At 43.6% G+C, this 22,327-nt stretch overlaps 1 protein-coding gene across 5 annotated transcripts in view; it reads right to left on the bottom strand.

The window, feature by feature from the left end:
* The window catches only part of elavl3 (ELAV like neuron-specific RNA binding protein 3), a 38,499-nt gene extending 17,799 nt beyond the window's left edge, over nucleotides 1-20,700 (bottom strand). For 4 of the 5 annotated variants that reach the window (XM_088932600.1, XM_088932602.1, XM_088932601.1 and 1 more), the window contains exon 1: nucleotides 20,109-20,678. In XM_088932600.1, the coding sequence (XP_088788726.1) occupies nucleotides 20,109-20,117 (9 nt within the window). In that variant the 5' untranslated portion in view covers nucleotides 20,118-20,678. Of the gene's footprint in view, nucleotides 1-20,108 lie in introns of all 5 variants that reach the window. The other variant, XM_088932604.1, reaches the window with a different exon arrangement.
* Between the last annotated feature and the right edge of the window lie 1,627 nt (nucleotides 20,701-22,327).

The raw sequence follows: 22,327 nt of genomic DNA, 5'->3' as shown, positions 1-22,327 counted from the left end.
GACACGTGACTGTAACACTGATGAACACTGGCAAAAGTGTGTCTCTCTTTTAAACTCGGCCCTTGCACTAGAGGCAACAAAAATGAGTGGAAACATTAGAATAATAATGCTCTGAGAAGAATTTCCGTGTTCGTCTTTTTAGCAGTTTTCCCAAATCTGGTTGCTCATTGCATGTCAAGTATTATGCTCCATTTGAAAGACTGAGAATTGCATGGGCTGCAGAGTATAAAAGAAACAAACATGAACGTAAGAAAGGTGACAAATGAGAAGAGGCCATTTGACAGGTTTAGCTCATTTGTTTGCCGTTAGTTAACTGATCCAAGAATTACATCCAGCTGTTTCCTGAAAGAAGCCAGGGTATCAGCTTCAACACCATAGCTGTGTAGCTGTGTATTGCACTCCCACCACAACACAAAAAAGTGCCTCTTGGTCTCACTTTTAAATGCACCTGCCCTCAGTTTCAACTTTCGTCCTCTGGTTCGAGTTTAACTGAGGACTACCATGTGATTACTGGCAGGACAGTGTCTCTTTAAATAGAGACCGATGGAAGATTCCTTTTCTTTAAAAAAAAACTGCTGCAGTCTGAAGCGCTGTCCCCAGCTACCTCAGTGCCGCCGGCCACTCTGCTGCATTCCAGATGCCACTGCTGCAGCCCCTACCCACCACCCCCCCTCTTCTCTCCCTGCCTTTCACCTCCTGCCCAGTACATGAAGGCACTGTCTGTCAAAAGCCATTACATCAGACACCCTCTGACACTGATGGATGGCACTGAGGAGACTAGAGCAGAGCAAGGAGAGAAGGAGAGGTTGGGGGGGAGAAAAAGGCTCACAGAAGACCTAGTCGGTACTGTGTTGGTTTTTTTTCTTGTCCTATTAGGAAATGTGCTGACTGCTGCGAAAGGCTTTTTAGCTGAGCTAGAAAAATCCCTGCTTCTTTTATTTCATTATTTTCTCATGCTGTTTTTTTCATGAAATCTTTTTATTCACTCCCCCCACCCAACTTAACCATAAGCTGCAGTGCCTGGCTTGGTGCACGTTAAAGAGCCAGGTTCTTTGCTCCTAAGGCATGTGGCTATAGCATGTGTGCAGTTCAGGCTGAAAAACAACAACAGTGCTTTGTCACTCTCATCCCTCCCCATGCCCCTCAAAAGTGAAAATATTGAAAATTACCTGATAATTTATTACGACATAAATAACTTTGTATTTAAATGCCACAGAAACACCTATCAATATCTAGTATTTATACCATATATGAGCCCTGTGACAAGATTTTATTGAGCAACATTGACCAAGAGATGAGACTGATGTAATCCAAAACCAAACACAAAACAAGGACAGCCACAAACCCATCTTGAATGCAGGACGTGAAGCATCTGTAAGCATGATGAAGACATTCATGCCACAGATGAAGGAAACGTGATAATTCCATTGTAATTTGCGTGTAGTAAGAATTAAAAAATGTTGTCCCCATTCAGCTGGAAAAGCTCTTTTCATAGCTACAGGTTAAACTAATAGCCTTCACAGAGTATATCCTCAGGAGTATATCCTGATGGGATCATTCATCATCTGACTATATCCCTAATTTGACAGCTGTAAGAGCCAGTGGCAACAGAAAGTTCTCCGACTGCCTCACTGGAATACCCTCCCCTCTCTCTGCAGCTACAAAGCTGCTAGGAGCTGTCCTTCTTTGACACACACTGTGTATATACCTAATACAGACATTCTTGTACAAAGTATTGAAATTCCTGATCTGAGTCTTGGAGCCTTACAGTGGTAACTAAGGGAGGGTGTGATAGACTATTGTGAGGTGTAGTCTGTCTTTATAGAATCAGCATAGATCACTTGCTCCTCCAAGAGCATTGTTTCCTTAATAATGTATGTGTAGCTAAAACAAATAACTTTGTTGTAATCTTCCAGAACCTAAACTCTAAATGTATTTTGAATTGTAGAGCTAGAACTCTAAAATAACAAGGCTTTGAAGGTCCTGTAAAGGTTTTCAGGTCTGGTGCAAAAAAGAAAAACATCCACCTTTGTTAGCAGCTAAAACAACAGCTGAGTGACAAAGAACGCTGTCATCCTTTTCCCATATGAGGCCAGTGAAATCTTATATTAAAAGTCTTTATAAAAGCTGGAAGATAAGGGACATTGTTTTATATTGTGGCTCAGAATGATAGTTTCAAAGCTTGCTTCTGGAGTGTAAGCAATTGCTCCATTTTTTTCAAACTCCATCTTGTAAACTTTATCTTGTTCTGCAAAATGATTATAAATGTTACATACTCCTTAGTTTCTCTTTTCTGTGCTTGCACTGTCCCTGACACATGCTGCATGATTCAACTTGCGCAGCCTCAGAAATTGAGGAGCTCACAGTGTTGGCTCAGGAGCAGAACTGGTTTTTCAATATCCCAACCCCCCGAAAAAGCTGTCTCAGTCCCCCATGCTCCTTCACCGTCTGGCCCTCTCTTGGCCCTCTTGCTCTGGGGCCTGGGTCCCCTTGTCCCGTCGCCAGGGAAACAGCTCCCTGGCCACCGGGCCCTCGCGGCTAGCTTTTGTTGTCCGCTCAGCTGCACGCTCAGATTCCTGTCCTGCACAGCAGCCTAAGCGAACAGGCATCTGTCACAACCCATACGGCTTCAAAGCCTAGGGGCAGAGGAGGAGAGTGATTTATTTTTAACCCCAGTTCTGCGATGAAGAACTGGAGTCTTCATATCCTCTCCTAGTCCAGGTTCTGATCTGTGATACCCTGTGTGGGCCTTACACCTGCAATATGAAGGATTGATATGAAGTGCTTCTAGTTCAGGAGAGAATCAAGAGACTTTTATAGCTTTTTGTACCCGTAATTAGATCATTTTCCACCCTATATCACTTTAATTTAGCCCGTTCCAGCTACGGTTGCTGAAATAACAAACAAAATAATATTCTGGGACACAATTGCTTACAGAGCTACATTGCGCCTTTCCTTTTAGGACGAGAAGCTCTAGAGTTTTCATTTTAAGAGTGTGAGGGAAAAGGAAGCAGATAGGACAATAGCACAGGCGTGCTTGAATGTGCCTGCAATTCAGTCACGTCAATGTAAAGATTGTAGTGGGAGTAGAGGGCTGAATAGTATGTAATTCCAAACTGGGCCAACGCTCAGCTGCATGTCAGTGCCGCGTATATAAATATGTATGTCTGCTTATCATTCCTCTGGTTAGCCTAATGCCTTTATGTCACACTCACTCCCTTGCTGTGATGCTGATGTCTGATCTTGCTTCCTCCCCTGACACATTGCAGTACATCAAAATCACTTGACAGAAGCCCTCTGGAAGTTGGCCTGCTGGATGTGCCGGTGTGCTTTCTTTTTTCGAGGGGGTGGGAGAGGCTTGCTTTGTGTTTGCGGCTACAGAATGGCCTTGCTCCTGCATGAACCCGTCATGATTAAGCTGAGGAGCAAAATGAATAAAAGGTTGAAAGCAAGGTAGGTATGGGAGTGGTTCTGAAGTCAGGAAGTATGAAGCCCTGCTAGTGGCTCGATCCCTGCAGCCTCTTCCAACCTTTGTGAGTCTGTCAGCTCTTCAGCAGCCGCTGTCTAGGCTCTAGACACAGAACTACTGACGGGGATTGGAGAGGGGGGAGGGGGCAGAGGAGGATAAGACGAGGGTCTATTTTTAGTCAGCACTAGATTTGGCGTTTTCACTCTAGGGTGCAACAAAGTGAGTGTTATAGCAGGCAGCAGCACTGGATGCATATATGTGTTTGTTGGGAATAAACAACACTTGTGAATCATCTGCTGTGAAAGAGATGCAGACATTTTGCTCATCACAAAAGGCTCTGTGGTTATGTGTAATGGCAGTGAACCCAGGAATTCAGCTTTCCTTTATATTGTTTTCACAATCGGAAGTGGATTGAGTGCTGCTTAGGGTGCTACCCAATCAGGTTGCATAGATTCCAGCCGTCCAGTAAGGTTGGTCCCTTTTCTTTCACTTGTTATGGTGCACCAAGAATTTGCTTCCCCTTCTGTCACCAAACCCAAGCGGCCTAGTTGCATATTCATAACTGTTTGCTATCTATATCCTGATTATGCACATTTAACAGTGCTCTCTGCACTGAGCAAGTTCTAGAAGTGACATCACTCACCTCTGAAATCAAGACAGACACTGTAGACAGAAGAGGACCAGACTTTCAACATGGTGGAGTTATCTGTTGCCTAGGTATTGGTGCTGAGTATGCTTGCAGCCTACAAGTGACCGGGATCGAATCCCGGCAGGGGCACACCTGAATATGGATGTCTTACTGCTAGGTTTAAGGTAAATATAAATTTTGCTTGGCTACTTTTATGTCATATGTCTGTTTTGGAACAAGTGAAGGTTTATTCCATGCTGAAAATAGAAGAAAAAAAACAATGTTTCGGCTGTGGAGCCTTCTTCAGGTGTCACACCCAAAGAAGGCTCCACAGCTGAAACATTGTGTTTCTTTTCTTCTCTTTTCAGCATGGAATAAACTTTTACTCGTTCTTTTGTAGCCTGTCATGCTGACGCAGCTACCCTACTTGGAACTACATATGTCTGTTTTGCATATTTGTTTTCGGATCTTTTGCCGTGATGGGCATCCATTGATCAAAGAGCAAATGTATAGCATGCCCTGCTGTTTTTGCCAGAATTGTCCACTAATCAATTAATCTGAAATTGCTGAAATAATGCAGCGATGCGGATTGTGCTTGACCGTGCTTGTCACATTGATCCAGCAACTGATCCAACCACTGGCGTGAATACCGCCGCTGCAGCAGTGCAGCATGGGTGAGAGTCCCGTGCGCAGTTACAGTCAGGCTCCGCCTGAATCCTTTCTTCTTTAACAAGAGACTTACAAGGGTGTCTTCCAGGCAGAAGCCTGGAGAGGGCAAATCTTTGTAGAATTGATATATACTGTATATAGCGAGAGAGAGAGCTGAACTCCTGATTCAGTGATCTGGGAAGAACACGCATACGCCCTGCGAATGACTGACACAACAAGGCATGCACAGTGACAGTGCATAGTAGCATAGAGCTAGGAAGAATTGCCAGCCATTAAGAGCGCAGAAGAAGAAGAAAGCTCTACAATGAACAGAGGCACAAAAAAGCACACAGAGCCGAGAGAGAATCTTTGCTGTCACTGTCGCCTGGAAGCACTGCGCAGCAGACTTAACATGCAGGGAGAGGCAGGAACGTGGGCATCCCTATAGCTCCACTTTAGGGAGTGTTACAATTGATTACTGCAATGCATAAGAAACATTAGGGTGGCGTGATGGTGCAGTGGTTAGAATTGCTGCTTCACAGTGCTGGGACCCTGGATTTAATTCTGGACCTGGGGCGCTATCTGCGTGGAATTTGCATGTTCTCCCTGTGTTTACATGGGTTTCCACTGGGTGCTCCAGACACGCATGCGTGTTTGTGTCTCTGTGTGCCCTGCGATGGACTGGTGTCCAGTCCAGGGTGTATCCTGCCTTGTGCCTGTTGCTTGCCGGGATAGCCGGCACCGGCTTCCCAGCAACCCTGTATTGGATAAAGGTTGGAAAATGGATGGATGGATAAGAAACATAAATGGTGCTACCACCAGTCCTTAGAAATAATATTAAAGTTTTCCTTTTTATATAAAATGTGAAAACAGTTTGTACGTTAGAGTTAGAGTTCTTGTCATTTCAAGCACAGCCTTATAACTTTTTCGTGTCATTATATTTCCAGGTATTTCAGAAAATACTTATAGTATAATAGATCCATATGCCAAACCTGTTGTTGATGGAAATCAGTTTTATTAATCAGTTGATTATTAGAACTCTTAAATTATAATATTAATTCAGCATTTATAGAATTAATTTACTAATATTTATTAGACCGCGTTAGCATCTTTTTAAAGAAATTAAGATTGGTTCCCAGTTTCTTCACACACCATGTAAAATGCCTTGTGATTTCTTGATTACGATATAAGATGTGGAAAAATGATCTGATCTGCATGTTAGAAATTCCAGGACCATGTGATTGGCCTGCTTTCGCCAGTGCACAGTTTCCCCCCCGTCTGTGAATAAATCTGTGCCTTTGTGTGGCGGTCGGGTGCGAATGGTGTGTGTGTGCGTGCAGCACTCAGGCTGGGGAGGAAGGGGAGAGGGGGGAGGTCAAAAACAAACAGAGGGGGCCCTGACAATGAGGCGCTGGGCAGCGCGGACAATCGGCTGCTGTGAGTGGCATTGTGTCGTGGACGCTCTCGTTGCCAGACACGGATCAGGACGGTTCTTAAACATCCCCTCGCACATGCTGCCTCTGACTCTGTGAAGGGGCCCATTTACTGCTACAGCACCCCCATCCCTCAGGCCCTGTCCGCCTGAGCCCCACGCCCCACTGCCCTACGCGGAAAGCGGTGTAGCACTGACAATCCATGGTCTGCATTATTGTAAAAGTCAAATATAATGTAGAGAGGCATGGCAAATAAGGGCATAAACCAGGAGACACTGTGACCAAGCAAACTACAATGGGTGAGCCGTAGCATAGAGGCACTGTGCAGATTTACTGTGGTTAGATGTGTTGGTTACATCATGAACTCTGACCCTGTTGAGCAATCTTTTCCTTTGTCATCTGAAATCCCACTGCTCTGTGTTTTTCCAAAACAGAAAAAGTTCTGTCCTTAAATACTGAAATGACCAAAATAAAGGGGAAGGGGGTAAGGGGTAATGATTTCTCTTGATTCCTTCTTACCTTCAACAGAACACGCCAAGGTATGGTTTGCTAGTCCTGTTTCTGGTCCCCTGCTGTATTCCCTAATCTGCACCGAAGGCCTTCCTGTTCCCTGTGTTCTGGTTGTCATGAGCACAGCCTGCACTGTCCCCAGTGTGTCTGCCCGAGATGCACACAGTGCTTTCTTTAACTGGTCTCTGAACGCACTGCCTCATGTGCTTAGTAACTGTGGGCCTTGAACACAGTCGACAATGGCAACTCTCAGCCCAGGTTGTTGCAGATTGTCAAAACATTTAATTTTAGCCTGTGAATCCTTTTTCTTTTTTAGTTACACTCATCTTTACTTGAAAGCATTCCTTGAGTTTTGTTATTCTACCTCTGAGCCATAAAGAAAAGGGATGAGGTATGCTGGTACAGTATAATGCTTCCGAGACTCCATATGACAGCACCTTTAGCAAATCTGGGGTGAAACTGCAGCTATTTGCTTTGAGCAGCAACATGCCTGTTTTTTTTAAGACCTGCATTAGATAATTTCTTGTGATCTCTGCTTTTTTCTCATGTGAAGTCCATGAGCTGTGAGGCAGTCAATTAACAGAGCTGAGTTCTCAGTGACTGGGGCTTGTCGCAGGGTTATTGATTGTGCATGCGATCCACTGTAAACCCAGATCCTTGCAAAGCATATGGAGATGCACTGCACAAGAAATCATGTAATTGCATCAATTCACCAAGCATGAAATGGAGAAGACACAAACACCATCCTTACACCATTTTCAGTGGAGGTTGATTTAGATGTCAGTGGCTGGAAATCTAAAATTTATACTACAGGCTTGGAAGCACTGAATCAAAATCGATTCTTGCCTATTCTTTTCAGGACAAACTTTCAATGCACCTGGCATGTTTTTTTACATGTTTCATAACACTGGGCAAGGAACGCTGTGGAACACAGAGACGTTGCTACAGCAGGTCAGCCTACAACACTTTCATATTAGCTAGTTACTTGCCTTTTTATTAGCGACCCAACAAAAGATACATGAAAAGTAGCAACTGACTGGAGGTGGAGGGGCATTGGGTCAGGGAGAGAGAGAAGGTATTATCAGAATCAAATGTGCTATTAAAGTGCAGGATCTTTCTGATGGCAAAAATGAACATGCACAGCAGCAACCTGCAATTTATAAAATGCCCTCCAGTATTTGCCACGATTCCTGCATTGGATAAATTGGATTGGAAATTGGATGGATGTATTTATCACAATTTCCCATTCCTAATCTTTTGTATATACAGTTAATCTGTAGCTGTAATCCAAGGCCTTGCTGCTTGTCACCTATTATAAACCTTGGCCAGTGGATCTGTCTTCTTCTCTCACGCCATCTGCAGAGTAATCCCAATTAAAAAGGAAACCTCATCCCAAAGCAGCGCTGATAATAAATAACTGTTTTGCTGTCTTTCAGATGCATTTATTGTCATTGCAGATCATTACTAGGCTATTTATCATTAAAATGCCAAAACATATGTAGTCATGTGGCCACATTAGGATATGTTTGTAGCAAATATCTATGTTACGTTTTCTTGTTAATTTTTTTAACCCATTCCCTTGTTATTATGAGGCAGTGGTTTTGTTTGACTCAGCATTGCACTCAGAAGGGGAGAGACTGAGGCGGCACATGGGTTTCAATCAGCTTCCAAGGGGTGGGGCACCTCCCCCCCTTCCGTCAAGGCAGTGCACATTCCATCTTTTTTTCTATCCTCCCCCCCTCCCCTGCTCTTCTGCTTCCATCCAGCGGCCAGCCCTGCAGCTCATGCCTTCACCCGTCCTTGAGCCGGGAAGCTTGTCTTCCTGGAGGACCGCGCGCCGGAAAACAGGAGACGAGTGCGTTACGCCTGCCGGAAAGCACGCTGCCTCCTGCTGCACGTTTGTGCCTCCCTTCCTCCTCCCCTGCCGCCCGCACACAGCTAGAGCGCTTCACTGTGAGCCTGTGTTTTCATCCTGCCGTGAAGCCTCGTGCATGCGCGGTGTGCAAGAAGAGGCCAAGTCTTTTGTCATGGCGGTCATCCGCCATACAAAGATAAGGATCGAGGTTTCTTTCCCTTTAAAATACTGTAAGACAGCATTTTTCTTCTTTGTAGCAGTGAAAGTAAAAGGTATTTGCCTTTGCATAACAGCTTGGATTGCACTGCAGACTTTGGTGGCAGTATATTTTTTTAAAATTTAGCAGTAGATTAACCGATTTTATGGTGGAGAATCTTATCCAGCAGTAATCCTTTAACTAAAAGCTAAACCGGACTTGTTCAAACTCGGGTCTGTTTCGCATGCTGGTTTGATTTTTTTTGGGGGGGGGTTGAAATTTTGCTTTCCTCATGCAGTTTTAATCGTGGGATTGTACAAATCCGACACTCTCCAAGCCCTTTGAAGTTCACAGTGTATCTTTGCTTAAAATAGGCCGTGAAATTCCCTCTGATGGCAAGTGGAATGCCGAGTTCACTCAAGGCACTTTTGTTTTTTTAACGATTTTGAAAATAAGAGAAAACAAGAAAAAATGTATACAGAGAATAAGATCCTGGTGACCTCGCCATAAACAGAGCAGCTTCCATTTTTCTGGAGGTGTGCTTCATGGCTGTGACCCACAGGTCTATGCTGGGTTTTAGCAGAGTCTTGTTTGTGGACTGATGGCAAATGTCACGTGAGAGATGGCTCAGAGAGATGTGATGGCTAGCTCAAGAACGCACATCTCACAGCATGCCACCCAGAGGGCTGGTAGAGGCTGGGTGTAGCCTGGGTCATTAATAACAGGATCATCCGCGTTCAAGGGGCAGAGCTGGATTCTGAAGTTTTAAGGACGTACCAAGGTGAAGTCCCAATGTATTTAAGTAGCTTTATACCTGTGCAAAATCTAATCAAACCAAGCCTTATTGCGCCTGTTTGCCTAGCACGTGTATATTGCTCTGGCCTTTGGAGCTCTACCAATGGCAGAGCAACTACAGTACACATGACTACAACAGCCTGCAGCCAACCAAAGAGCATGGACAGCAGCCAGCACTGCCAGCTCTTGCTACTTCATCTTCTTCGAAGCAACAGCAAGCACGGTATCTTAACTTATATGCAACACTGGATAGATTACAGATGCAGATTAGGCCTTAATTGTAAAACACGAAATATGGATACTTCCTCCCCTTAGCAAAGCCTGTTGATTTCAGAGCATTACAATGCCTTGAACTACACCATTAAACTGAAGAAACAAGTAACAAAATGTGTGTTCTACCCATTTACAGACAGAGCAATAATCTCTTATTAGAACACCGGGCACTAGAACTAGAGGAACTCTGAAAAGAAAAAAGGAGCATTTTATTAATTCAAGCTGCTATGTATACCTTGTGTCACAGGAGACCTGGTTTAAGGATAAGCTTTTTTTCTAGCCATGTCCATGTCCCCAGCATCCTTTATTTTCTGAATAAAAATGCATGATTCATTCTATGGGTCTGAGGAACAGCAGCAATAAAGACTCTCCGTCAATATTTAATGAAGTGCGGCAGACCTGCAGAGTGGCTGGGAGGGGGAGTGGGCCTGTTGCTGGCGTGCAAACATGGACAGCCACGCTGCACGAACCATTCTGCAGATGCCACTCTGCGTCTGAGTTTAAAAAAAGCACTTTGAGAAGTGACATCCTTCTAGCCTTATCAATAAACCTCTTTTACCTTTTAGAAAAAAAAACCCAGAATAAACTCTAAACCAAGAGATTTGTACCCAAGACTAACTGCAAATGTTAGTGTTTTACTAAACTCTCTAAATCAGGTGTTTATTCCTTCTCTGACAGAAATCTCACAGTTACGCATATTGCTTTTGTTATTGAGCAACCCATTGAATGAGATTCCTTAATGAGATTCTCTCAGCATAAGTTCTGAGATCTCCTGCTATTAAGGGCTTCCTTCCATAGAAATCTATCATGCAAGCACACTCTTCCATTATGCGTAACTTTCTGACTTCACACTGTCCCTCAGACTCTGTGCTAATCATCAGGGTTCCTTAATTCCCAATAAAAACAATGAATGTTCCACTAAATGTAGCTTCAGGTTGCCCCTAGTTACTGCACAACTTTCTTTACAAAATTTTCACTCTGCATTTAGTGGAATACTGAAAAAAAGAATCTTTAAATTACACGCATTATACATCGAACAGCACACACAGAATACGGTAAATCTACAGTCTATGCAGTTAACTTCAGCTTCTCATTTTGATAGGATTTCCCTTTATACAGTATGTACTGTAGGTATATATGTAAAAACCTGTAATACGTAAAAAATCAGTAGATATCTCATACATTATGACTAGCTTACACATTTCATATCGGCATATTTTAAGACTTTAGGATTCAGGAAAATGCATCTGAATTTACGTACTTCTATGTCATGTTTGATTGACATAAAAACAAACATCTGTTATTTTTCACCGGAGATTGAGTGTTTGTTAGAAGCGACTGGTAGGACACAGAGTTTCCATTATAATTCTGGGAGTTACCCAGCTGCGGAAGTTACAACTGCAGGAACACTTTTTAAAATAAGCGAAGTGAAACACAATACCTACAAAACAGTTTAAAGGGCTGCATAAACTTTTGCCTAATTGCTGGATTTAAGTGCACTTAACCTTGGCATCTGGATTGTATGTCATTGCAAGTCTTTACTCCACCTAATCCTTAATTATCGAAGTGATCTGCTGCACCTGGGTTAATTAAGCAATTCAGGATTAATTCAATTCTTAACTCATTGGAAGACTCAAAGTCCTGCAGCAGCATGGCCTAAATGGTTGCCAGGTTAACAGCACGTTTGGTGGTTCCCTGCAGGTACTGCTTCTCTGTGTTCTCCACAGGTAAATGACAGTTTGATATCAGGCACTGCGGCAGTAAGGATCATTTCAGTTGTCGGACAGATATTAAGGTAATAATTCACTCCGTATTGTAGTGGAACTGGAAACAGAAATAGGACAGGTGCTTAATGAGAGAGAAAAGACAAGAGTGGCCTTTCATCTTTTCTGTCTGGATTCTGGAGTCCTCTTTAGCCATATCGTTCTCCTTGTATGCAAATAGCCTCTTAATTGCACTTGCTTCAAGGACAAAATTGGCCACAGATTTATTGCAGTGCACTCGTGTATGTGATAAGTACAGTGCAAAAAGTGTAGTTTGACTACACTCCTGTTGTTATTTGGTGTCTTGATTGAATGTGTCCCATCACTTCCTTTCCTAATGAGAGGCAGCTGTCACAGCTGTTTTGTAAAGCTTAACCCTTTCTCTCCCTTAATTCCACGCATGGGTGCTGTGATTAAGATAGGGGGTTCAGGCTTTGAAACACTATGAGAGTCATGCCCTGGGCTTTGAGCAAACCAGGAAAAAGTTAAGAGGGGAAGAAATCATTCTTATCAGGAACACTTGAAGCAGACTTCTCAACCTATGATGGCCCTTGTTGAGTAATGAAAGCAAGGGCTGTGTTAATAGGCGCCAGCAGGCATTCTAAAGCACAGTCAAATATCGAACTTGACGTAACTTGGCCTCCCCGTTCCACCGTTTCTGAGGACAAGCGGCAATTTAAGTGAGTCTGGCCCTGAATTTGGCTTCCGTTTACACTGCTTTCCAGCCCAGTGATTCTTTTCTAGGCTTTTTCTTTTTTTTATGTTGTAAATAGATCACTGCTCCCAGGCACAGAGCAAAAAAACTGAACTGCAGCATTTCCTTACCAATAATCTAGATGAACGTAAGATTCCTGTTCTGAGCTGGACGTTGTCCAGGTTAAATGCCTTTCTTTCTCCTTCCCATAAATGATAGATAGCTACGTAGACTGCTTATATCTGATGGCCAGTTACCGCTGGGTAGAAGAAAGACGTTTCTTGACACACAAATATCACCCTGTCCCATGCTGTGTTATTGGTATTCTCAATTGCCGGGTGGGTTGAAGTTGCAAATTTAAACCAGGCTTGTAGATGTCAGTGACCAAAAGCTATGAGTAAAGCAGGAGAGATTATATATGCTAATGACATGCTATTTTCAGTTGCATTACTAATTTGCTTTTTGTTCCCTGAAGTAGAATTGAAGACTAAGCACGGCTTAGCCTGAGTCTTTAAAGTAATGTTGCTCTACAGCTTAGTCATGTGGAAATTTATGAATTTGGGCCGAGTGTGATGCAGACGATATTTATAAGAGGTGATGCATCGCGCAGTGTTGCAAACGCAAGCGAGGTTGATGCAGGATTTTTCTCAGACAATACAAATCTCAATCGCTTGTTTGGGAAATGCAGGTTCTCTGAAGGACAGGGAGTGTCCAGGTGTAGTTTTGTATTGTCAGCATGACAGCCATAGTTTTACACATATCCTGTCATGTTTCCTGTTTATTGTGATGTTCTTAGCTCTAAATTATCTATATGAATTAGACTGTATTAATATTATATATTAAAATAAGAGTTCAAATCCTGCCTTGTGCTTATCCAATGCTCATTAGGCAGAAGCACTTTCGATACACTTTGCAGAAATGTGGGGACTGAGTGCACCATTTCTGGTTACCCATGTGTGACAGTTTCTCAGCTACAGCATAGTAACAGACTTACACAGACAGGCTTTAATTTAATTAATGCCTTTAGGTTTATTTCCCTTATTGTTTCAAGAAAACACAGGATATCAGGATGGTGGTTTAACATGTTGGTAAAAACACAGTATGTCTTATGTACCATAAAGTATATGATGTTTAAGAATGTTGTGATTAATTCATCCTATGACCACATTTTTGTTTAAAATAGTTGCTCCTCATTGCAAATTCATATCTAATGCCCAAAAACCCATTAAGGAACTTTTTTCCCTGTACGTATATAGATTTATTAAATGTCTTCCCCCACCTTTCAAAACAATGATTAGACTAGTATGCTGAGCATTTACCTAAAACATGAATTCTTGTTCAAAGCAAAAAAAAATATATTGTCTTTTAAACAGGAGGTCCTGAGGTGTTTATTTGTGTTTGTAGATAAGATCTAATTCAACCAAATTCAACTTTAAAAAATCCCACTTGGTTCAGAGTCCCTGTTTGTGTAAGTGGGTCAGTGTGGTACACTGGGAAATGTATAGGTCTTAATGAAATAATCTTGCAAGGATAACATGAACTGTTTTAGTTTCTATTCTATCAGCATTCCTCCTTGACTGCAGGTATATTTCATTTAAGCCCACACAGAATGATAAAAATAAGGACAGTTATTATTACTGCAATCCTAATGCTATCTATGAAGACAGGAACATTTTTAATAAAACCTTTTGTACTGAAAATGGGGCAGATTATTTTGAGCTGAAGACAGAATGGTAAAGCTCAAGTTTTAAGGGGCTTTTTGTATAGATGTGCCGTATTTATATACATAAAAGAAGATGCTTGTGGCCTACCTGACGGGACCATATTTACGTCTGCTTCAATTACAACATGTTGTACGAAGCCATTTTATTGACGCTGATACCCTGGTTTCTTTCACCAAACAGCTGGTTGACATCCCTGGATCAATTAGTTGCTAACTACCAAATGGGTTAGATGTATTGAATGGCTTCCTCTCGTTTGTCACCGTTCTTATGTTCTTAATGTGCTGTCTATATCTGTTGTGATAAAGCCGTAAACGTTGCTATTTGTTCTGGTTTTAAAGGTTTTGAGCATAGGACAAACACACCTTGCTGGCTTTAAATTAAAAGTAAAATGGACCTAGACCCCCAAAGAAATTTCTTTTTGGAATTCATCAGTAGGTTTTGCATACTGTATTTACATCTGTGCTATTTGCTGGCCTTGACAGTGTAGAATTACATTGTCTCTGTTGTCTCTTTAAGGAAGCTTACATTCTGCAACAAATACATCTATACAAGTATAAGCCTTTGCCTTGGCCTTCTGGTTCAGATTTGTCATCTATGTAGAACCTTTGTTTAATATACAGTACAAGGTCTGAAATGGTTTGAGCTGTAAATTATGGAAAACGGCAAAACCACAATATTTCAATTTTCAGTTATACAATAAGTGTCAGATGACAGCGAATTCATGAAAGTTGGGGATGAATCCTGATTCTTCATGTGGAGAATATTTGACTTCAGCTGTCACCAAAAATGTCCTGATATAATATTTTAAAAGTGCGCTGCGGCGTTGTTTGCTTTGTATCCTCATCACGCTTCTTCGTGGCTCTCGGTGAACGCATGCGGAAACACTAAAGATCATTGGTCCCGCCCTCTCCTGGACCAGGACTCCTGGGTTATAATTGAACTAGCCCTTTTCTTCGCCTGTTGAAAAAGCCAAGATGGACCGAACAACCGGAACACGGCGATGTCTCCTGAAACCCCTAGTGAAACTTTGCCACCATAGCCTAGCCTGTTAGTAAGCTCTTCAGTTTGGTATAAGCTGTGGTTTCCATCACGGAGTTAGCGTACCATAGTATTTCATGGTATTTGGGCTGTAAAGGAAGCGATTCTGACCGACACTCTGCAAGCGTTTAAACTAAAATGCTGAGATTAGAAAAAAAAAGACAGCGATTTGAAATTCTAAGGCGGTGCACGGGTCCCGACACTCTCCCCCGCTGAACAAGCAGTGAAGATCTAGAGACCGCAGTCATCATTGCAAGCACAGCTCCGCGCACATTCTGCGTCCGGCTTGTGTGGACTTGTCCAGAAACATTTCCACCGCCCCCTGCCCTCTTGGCGGCTGGTCGGTGGTGTGAAGTTAAGACCTTGGCGAGGACTCGCACAGAAACTGTTCAAAACCGGCAGAAATCAATTCGAATGCGTCACAACTAAAGCCCAAATACCAGGACGCTCTTCCGAAAGATGAGCGAGTACGTGCCTAACAGTGCTCGCTTAGCTGTCACGGTATCTTGGCCCCTGCTTGCTTTAAAACATTAAGAGCACAAACTGCTAACAGGGATTTACAGAATCCGTTTATCTCTCTAATGCATCAGCTAGTAGCCTTAGTAGAAATAATTATAAGATTAAACGAAGCAGAGGCGAAATTAAATTAGCCAGATCTCCGCTGCAGCTTAACAGGAATCCAAACACATCAGCAGTCGTGCAACAGAACTGCCAATCTTCAAGCGCAGTATTTCGAAACCTGCTATGTTATTGACTCGCTGCCGTATTTTTTTCGTCTCCTGCGCCGATGTTCTACTTAAATAATTATTTTCATCTAATTGTGTATAAAAAAACTCTTGGCCTAATGAACGCCCTTGACTATAGCTCCGAATTTGCAGTGTGGCGTGCTGTAATATTTTATACGAATTTCTAATTACGTGGTAGCCATGATTCGCTCATCAGTGTCTTGGGGTACTAACGCTTCCTTAACGCGTTAATGTATAAAAGATTAAAGATCAGAGAAATGCTAATTAGAACACAGTGTCTTATTTGGCAATTAGCAGTAATAAAACAGTGTAATAAGGTGAACATTTATAGGTTGTTAATACCAAATGCAGGGCTAGGAATGCGTCTTAAAGAGGTGTGTAGCACAAATGCTTCCGTACACTTTCTTTAATGAAACGGCAGTAAACGGCTAACTGGCGACCCGGGCTGGATTGAGGTGATGCGGCTCGTTGGCGTTAATCACCAGTTCGCAGAGCTCCAGTGCGGATACACAAACGCATAATCAAATCACCGACAAACGTGCTGCTTTGTGTCGGATACACTTTGACAGAAATACTGTATTTATAATGTATTATTCATTTTGCATGATTTTAGGAAGGGATGGGCTTAGTCTTCACAGCCACGTCTGGCAAGGACAAGCTGAACAAGCAACAGCTCGTTCCCCCTCCCTGGGAACAACTGTGGGAGCTGGAAAAGCGAGATAGTGCGCCATTCACTCAAGCCAACCCCATAGGACAACGAAGCCTTTTTACCACTGTAGTTTGGACGCAAAATAAATTTGACCAAGGGATCAAAAATGTAAACCAAAAACATCGCTTCTCCGTATTGTGCCATGTCGGTTGTCTTTTAAACTCTTCTCAGGGCTATGAGCAGAGCCTTAAGGCTCCAGTTTTGCTCGGCCGCGATTAAAATTCTCTCGCCTTATTTATATTGTTAAGACTTATCTGTTATAAAGGCGCGCCTGTCTATAAGTCCAAGTCGTCTTTTCTCGCTCACAAACAGGTGAATGTTAACGCCTGTCACAGCATAAATCGCGATGCGAATATTTAAATGCGTGATTGACGAAACACGGCCTTACGGACCTGTTTGCCGATTTTAGGTTGTACACGCTGTTTGTCAAAAACAATGTGTGATATACATGCTCCTTCGAGGAGATACGTTATGCATATACAGCTTATATATATACACTTATATGTGGATGTATGTATCATAATGTTTAGGCTCAAAGATTTAATTAATATAAAAGATGGGGTCTAAGTGTTTTTGTTAGCACGTGATAATAAGATTTAGTAAAAGTCTGGATATTGATTTATGTTTTAGCTTGTAAGCGGCCCCTTTTCTCTCCTTCGTCCCTTGTAGTTTCACTTTCAAGCTTTTAAATCCCAAAACCAGTAGCCGAGGCCGGGCTCGGAGAACAAGCGCTCTTTCCGCAGATCAGCTCCTGTGCGTTTTTTAAAAAATATATTTTTCTTACATAACAAAATACACTGGGCTCTGGTAGAATCCTTCAACAGGACATCGGGCCTAATTAGATATTTTCCTTCTTAGGAGAACTAATAAAACATGGTATATGTCACACAACATGTTACATGTGCATGTACAGATCCCAGTTGACGGATTCCTTTTTGTATACACTAACGATTACCATCACGCCAAAGATCCCCATTAATGTAAAAAAAAGCACAGTACACCGATATAAATGCCCTTATAAATATGAATCTATCTAGCAGAACTGGCGTCCCCGTGTCCTTGGGCTGTGACCGCCGCGCTGGCAGAGGGGTCTGACTCAGCTGTTTTAGGACCGCGTGGCCAGTCTTTTCTGCATTGTCCGGGCGCGAGCCTCTCTAGGCCTTTCCCCGCAGCGCGCTGTCAAGGTCTTCGTCCCTGTGGCGCTGAAAGGCGATGTGGTTTAAACCGTGCGACTGGAAACGCCCCGCAAACCCATACTACACACTTCATTAGGCTCAAAGGAAGGATGGGGGATATTTTTAAACAATTTAATTTTTTTTTTAGGGGGGTGTATTTTCTTTGGATTGCCCGATTGTTTTTCGCACCCTGGGACGCTGTTACGGTTCAGTTACAGCGTGTTTTTAAATGGGGCTGCACAGAGGTCATTTCGGACAATCGAAATACAGCAGCTTGTTTTTTGTCGTTATAACCCTGAGCCTTGCGGAGAAAAAAGAAACGTTGTGTGTAAAACCCGCGTTTATTCTTTTCCTTCATTGATGGGGAGTCGAGCTCCGGACGGAGGCGACAGTCGGAGCTTGAAGTGTAACTTGTTAACAAAACATATACTATTCAGGGACAACGTGTTTTTCGACTACAGCAGAGTCTTAGATCAAATTTTTCTGTGGGATTTCAGCGCACTTAAGGCCTATGGAGAAACAGCAGAACCTTTTTTCCGGATATATTTATATAGAATCTGTGCAGGGGTTGCAGCCTCTGTTCTTAGGCTGATAACAAAAATATTTTTGTATCACAGAAATACGCGGGTGTGTTGGGTATCCAGCTGAAAATCGTAGAATTGAAAAAGCCGCGGATTAAAAACGAGTTTTTATGGGTTTCTCGCCTGCGGGGATGTTTAAGTACAGAAGAATATTTCGATGTCATTACCCGCTCGCCCAACCCGTCTTGAACAGAGCTTTACACGTTCGTCTTAGACGTTTGTTTCTAGCCGATAGCGCGCCTTTTGTACGGGTTTTCCGCCAGGCTCGGGAGCAGACAAAAGGATTCAATTATTTTCCATCCTGACAGAATAAAGCTCAGTCCACCCATCAATTAATTGGCGAAGGAGACCGCGGCTCAAGAGCGCTCCTGCAATCCGGTTTCACTGACCGCCAGAGGCGCCTCCCTCGTTATGTCCTCGAAAGGTACCGGGGCTCAAGGACAGTGCCGACACGCCCAGATCTTTCCAGCGCAGGGAAGAAGTGAAAGCATCAGGGGTGTTCTGCCTTTTGTGCCTAAAGAATGTTTCTTTCCATCAGTTAGCAGCGGTGCCCTGAACATTTCTATCCCCCGAACCCCTGGTGTATGGGGTCCTGAGCCCTCTCCCCCCGGAGTGGACCAAGAATCTTCAAACGCACTTCTATGTGCAATACATCAGCGCAAAACAGCATCTGTATGGGTGGATGCTTCGCACAAAGTACAGTAGGTACGAAGAGGACTAAGTGCCCGTCTCCCGCATCTCCTAACAGCGTTCTGAAATTTCCAGCCTATTTACTCAGCCGCATCGCAACTAGAACCCTAAGGAATTTCTACTTGCTTTGGATTCGGTGCAAAAGTCAAGGAAGCGTGATTTTCCTCTGTCGCTCTTGCTCTGGCTCTCTTCCCCCCCCCCCCCGAGCCCCGCTCACACGCGCTGCCTTCTCCCCTCTCTTTCTCTCGCTCTCGTGCTGCCGCGGCGCATCCCGACCCCCTTCCCAGCCTCCGAGCGCTCGCGCAGCCTGCGGGGCACCTCGTTTTGTCAACAAATAAAAGGAAAACACAAGATTCCCCGGCACCCGCACAGGCAGCCAGCGAAGACCGAGTCATTCTTATGGATGCTGCCCCCCGCCTCTGCCGTACAGTACAGCGCGGCTACAGTACAGTACCAGAGCACGGAAGCGCCGCTACACCCGATGCCATATTAAACCGTTCGACATTTCTGCTTTCCCACGGCTCCTCGGGCAGCGCACGTAGGTGGGGAAGATCAGGATCATCCCCCCCAACCCCCCTGTCTTTTCAAACCAAAGGAAAATCTGCATATTTAGATGATTAAACCAATAACCGATAAATACAGCAAAAGACGAGCTGGAGAGGTCGGGGAGGGATGGCATGACACAGATATTGTTACAAATTGTCAACGTCCCGTTCCAAGCCGGATCATACACACACAACACCCAAGAAAAGCAACCAGCCGCGTTAAATTCCTGAGATAAAGGTGTCACCGCTCGCTGGAAGATCGCAGGACCCAAGCCAGCGCTGCTGCATTGCTATATATCAGATTACTTACACCCAGCCTAATCGTTAAATCCAATCAGTGCTGTCTTTGTAGCCCTGCAAAATGCCACAGCTTAGTTCATTGCATAATGTGCAGAGGAATAAACCTATTTGAGAACATCTGTGCTACATGCATAGCATGTTCCAATATAATTTTGCTTGCTGCTGACGTATGGCTGTGTACTATTGTACATATCCAGTATGTACAGACCATCACCAAAACTGCAACAAATGCAAATCCACCCATTTGCCATAATCACACATCTCAGCCACATGCATGCAAAGGGCTAATTGTGCTCTAGCAGTGCGAGAGAGGGAAGAGAAAGGAGAGATACGTACAGTAACCATTCTTAATGTGCAAAGGAAGTTGGAATTTAGCTCCTTCTGTTGCTGAGGTGGCGAGGCGTTCGCTCGGTTGTGGTTGTGGTCGGCGTTCTTCTTTCAGGCAGGTTGTCGGGGTTGTTGTTTTTTTTTGTTTTCTGACAGGGGAGGGGGGGGGAGTAAAAAAAAAAAGGAAAAAAAATGGGAAGGAAAAAAAAAATCCCGAGCCAAACCCCACACGGTCTTCCAGACAGCCCTGGTCCTCTGCGGCGCCGTTCGGTTTCTCACACCCAGAGAGATCCCGCAGAGGAAAAATCGAAGACGCCGAGCGGCCTTCGTCTTCAGCAGGATGTGGAAAATTGTGCTCTCCAAAGAGGCAATCGCAGAAGAAATGAATGTGCGTCTCTCGGTGGTGGGTCTCCCCTAGATGGGTGTTTTATATATATATATATGTTAACGTGGATTAATTCTTTTTTTTTTGGTCAGTCTGTAGCATCAATGTGTTTCTGTTTTTGTATAGCTGGCTCCCCGCTGTCGAAATCCAGGCTCCCTTAAAGGGTTCTACTGCTTGTGTGTCTGTACTGCAATGCAATTCTTCTTTTATGTGTCCGTCTGCCAGGGAAAGGCTCCGGCTGATTGGCTCTTGGCTCAAGGAGGGTGCGGTGACAGCGCAGCCATTAGAGGCTGCTCCCTCCTATCGCAGTCAGTGAAAGCCCATGGCTAGACACCCCCTTTTCTCCCCAGTCCCACCCACCTCCTGCCCCCCTCTCTACCCCATAAAACACAAGAGATGCTCCGTTAATGGAACACGCAGAATGGAACTCCACCTGCATTCTGAGAACAGAAGAACAGCGCCGAAGGATTTCACTTCAGCACCGGGCTGCCGGCGCCGACGGGCCTTAAGAAGAGCGTTTGTGATGCAGGCGCTCTCAGTTTCAGGAGCTGTCTGATGCCTCATGTACGGGGAGCAGCTGCAGTTTCCACTGTAGGCCCAGCTTTCGTAGAGCCACAGTACACAGGCTGTTTATTCAAGTGTATTTCAAAAGCAGTGTTCACCTCTAATCGTTAGGTTTTTTATAGTTCTCAATTGTCTTGTTCTTGGTTCAGATCTTATTCATACTTCTTTAAGAAAAGCAGGATTGTGTATGTTTCTTACCTTTTTCTTCTTAACTTTAAGCGTCAAATAGCTTTGGTAATTCACAATTATCTAAATGTATTGTTTTTTGCCTTTAAGTGGCCTGGACCATTTTTATTTGTTCAAAAAAGTGTGTTTCAGAGCAAAGCTGTTGATCTGTTCCCATCCTCAAAGTTCACCTGTGTGAGAAATGGATTGTAGCCTTTGAACGGGGGCTGCCCTTTCTAGCCAATCGCAGGCCTCGGTGTTGTATAATACGAATCGCTGCCCAATGAGACAAAGGTGGTGGAAAAGCCCAGTGCCCCCTTAGCCAATCAGGACTGGAACTGCAACAGAAAAGATGGGTCTGCCCCAGTTGAGAAGGGCAGGTCCCAGTACAGGGAACATTGTTTCAGGTTGGCCATTGTTACCTTGTTCTTCTGGCAGTTGTAATTAGTAATTATTCTTAATTAATACATTTTCTTACAAGCGCAAAAATAGTAGTAAACTGACACGGTGGAGTCCATCTTTGTGATATCAGTTTCTGAATGTTTCTCAGAGGTGTTGTTTTTGCACTACTGGGAGGACAAATATTAACTGGACAAGCCCTAGTTTTTTAATGCACTTCCACATAGTTTCCAGTTGTGTTTTCTGGTTCCCGTTTCGCTGTTTATTCTGAAGACATGTGGTGGGTTGACTTTGTCACGGCCTTTGAGTAGTCCTGTCTGTTCAATACCAAAATGGTAGAAATGTTCAGTTCCTTCAGGAATTTCCTACACTGATTTCCTACATTGTTTAACCATACTTTGATGCCTACAATGTGATAAAAGATACAATAACCGAGCTGCTAAATGGAGAGTATATAAAGTCATTCGGAGTATTTGGTTGGAAACTCTTGGTGGTGTCACACAGCTCTGTGTTGAGTAGTGTCTTTGGGAAGAGTCAAACTCCATGGCACTCGCTGATTAGTGATCCCTTGTGTCCAGTTGATTGGCATCATCAGCAGATGCCCATATACTGCTAAGCCCTCTTGATCCAGGGAGCTGAAGGTTGATTTGCACTCAGAAGATTCACAAGAATATCCCGATTGAATAATTTGCCAGAGTTGACTCAAAGACAAAAG

This window comes from Atractosteus spatula, chromosome 14 (genome assembly GCF_055471065.1).
Source record: "Atractosteus spatula isolate fAtrSpa1 chromosome 14, fAtrSpa1.hap1, whole genome shotgun sequence".
Lineage (NCBI taxonomy): Eukaryota > Metazoa > Chordata > Actinopteri > Semionotiformes > Lepisosteidae > Atractosteus > Atractosteus spatula.
This window is presented reverse-complemented; position numbering and strand designations above follow the sequence as displayed.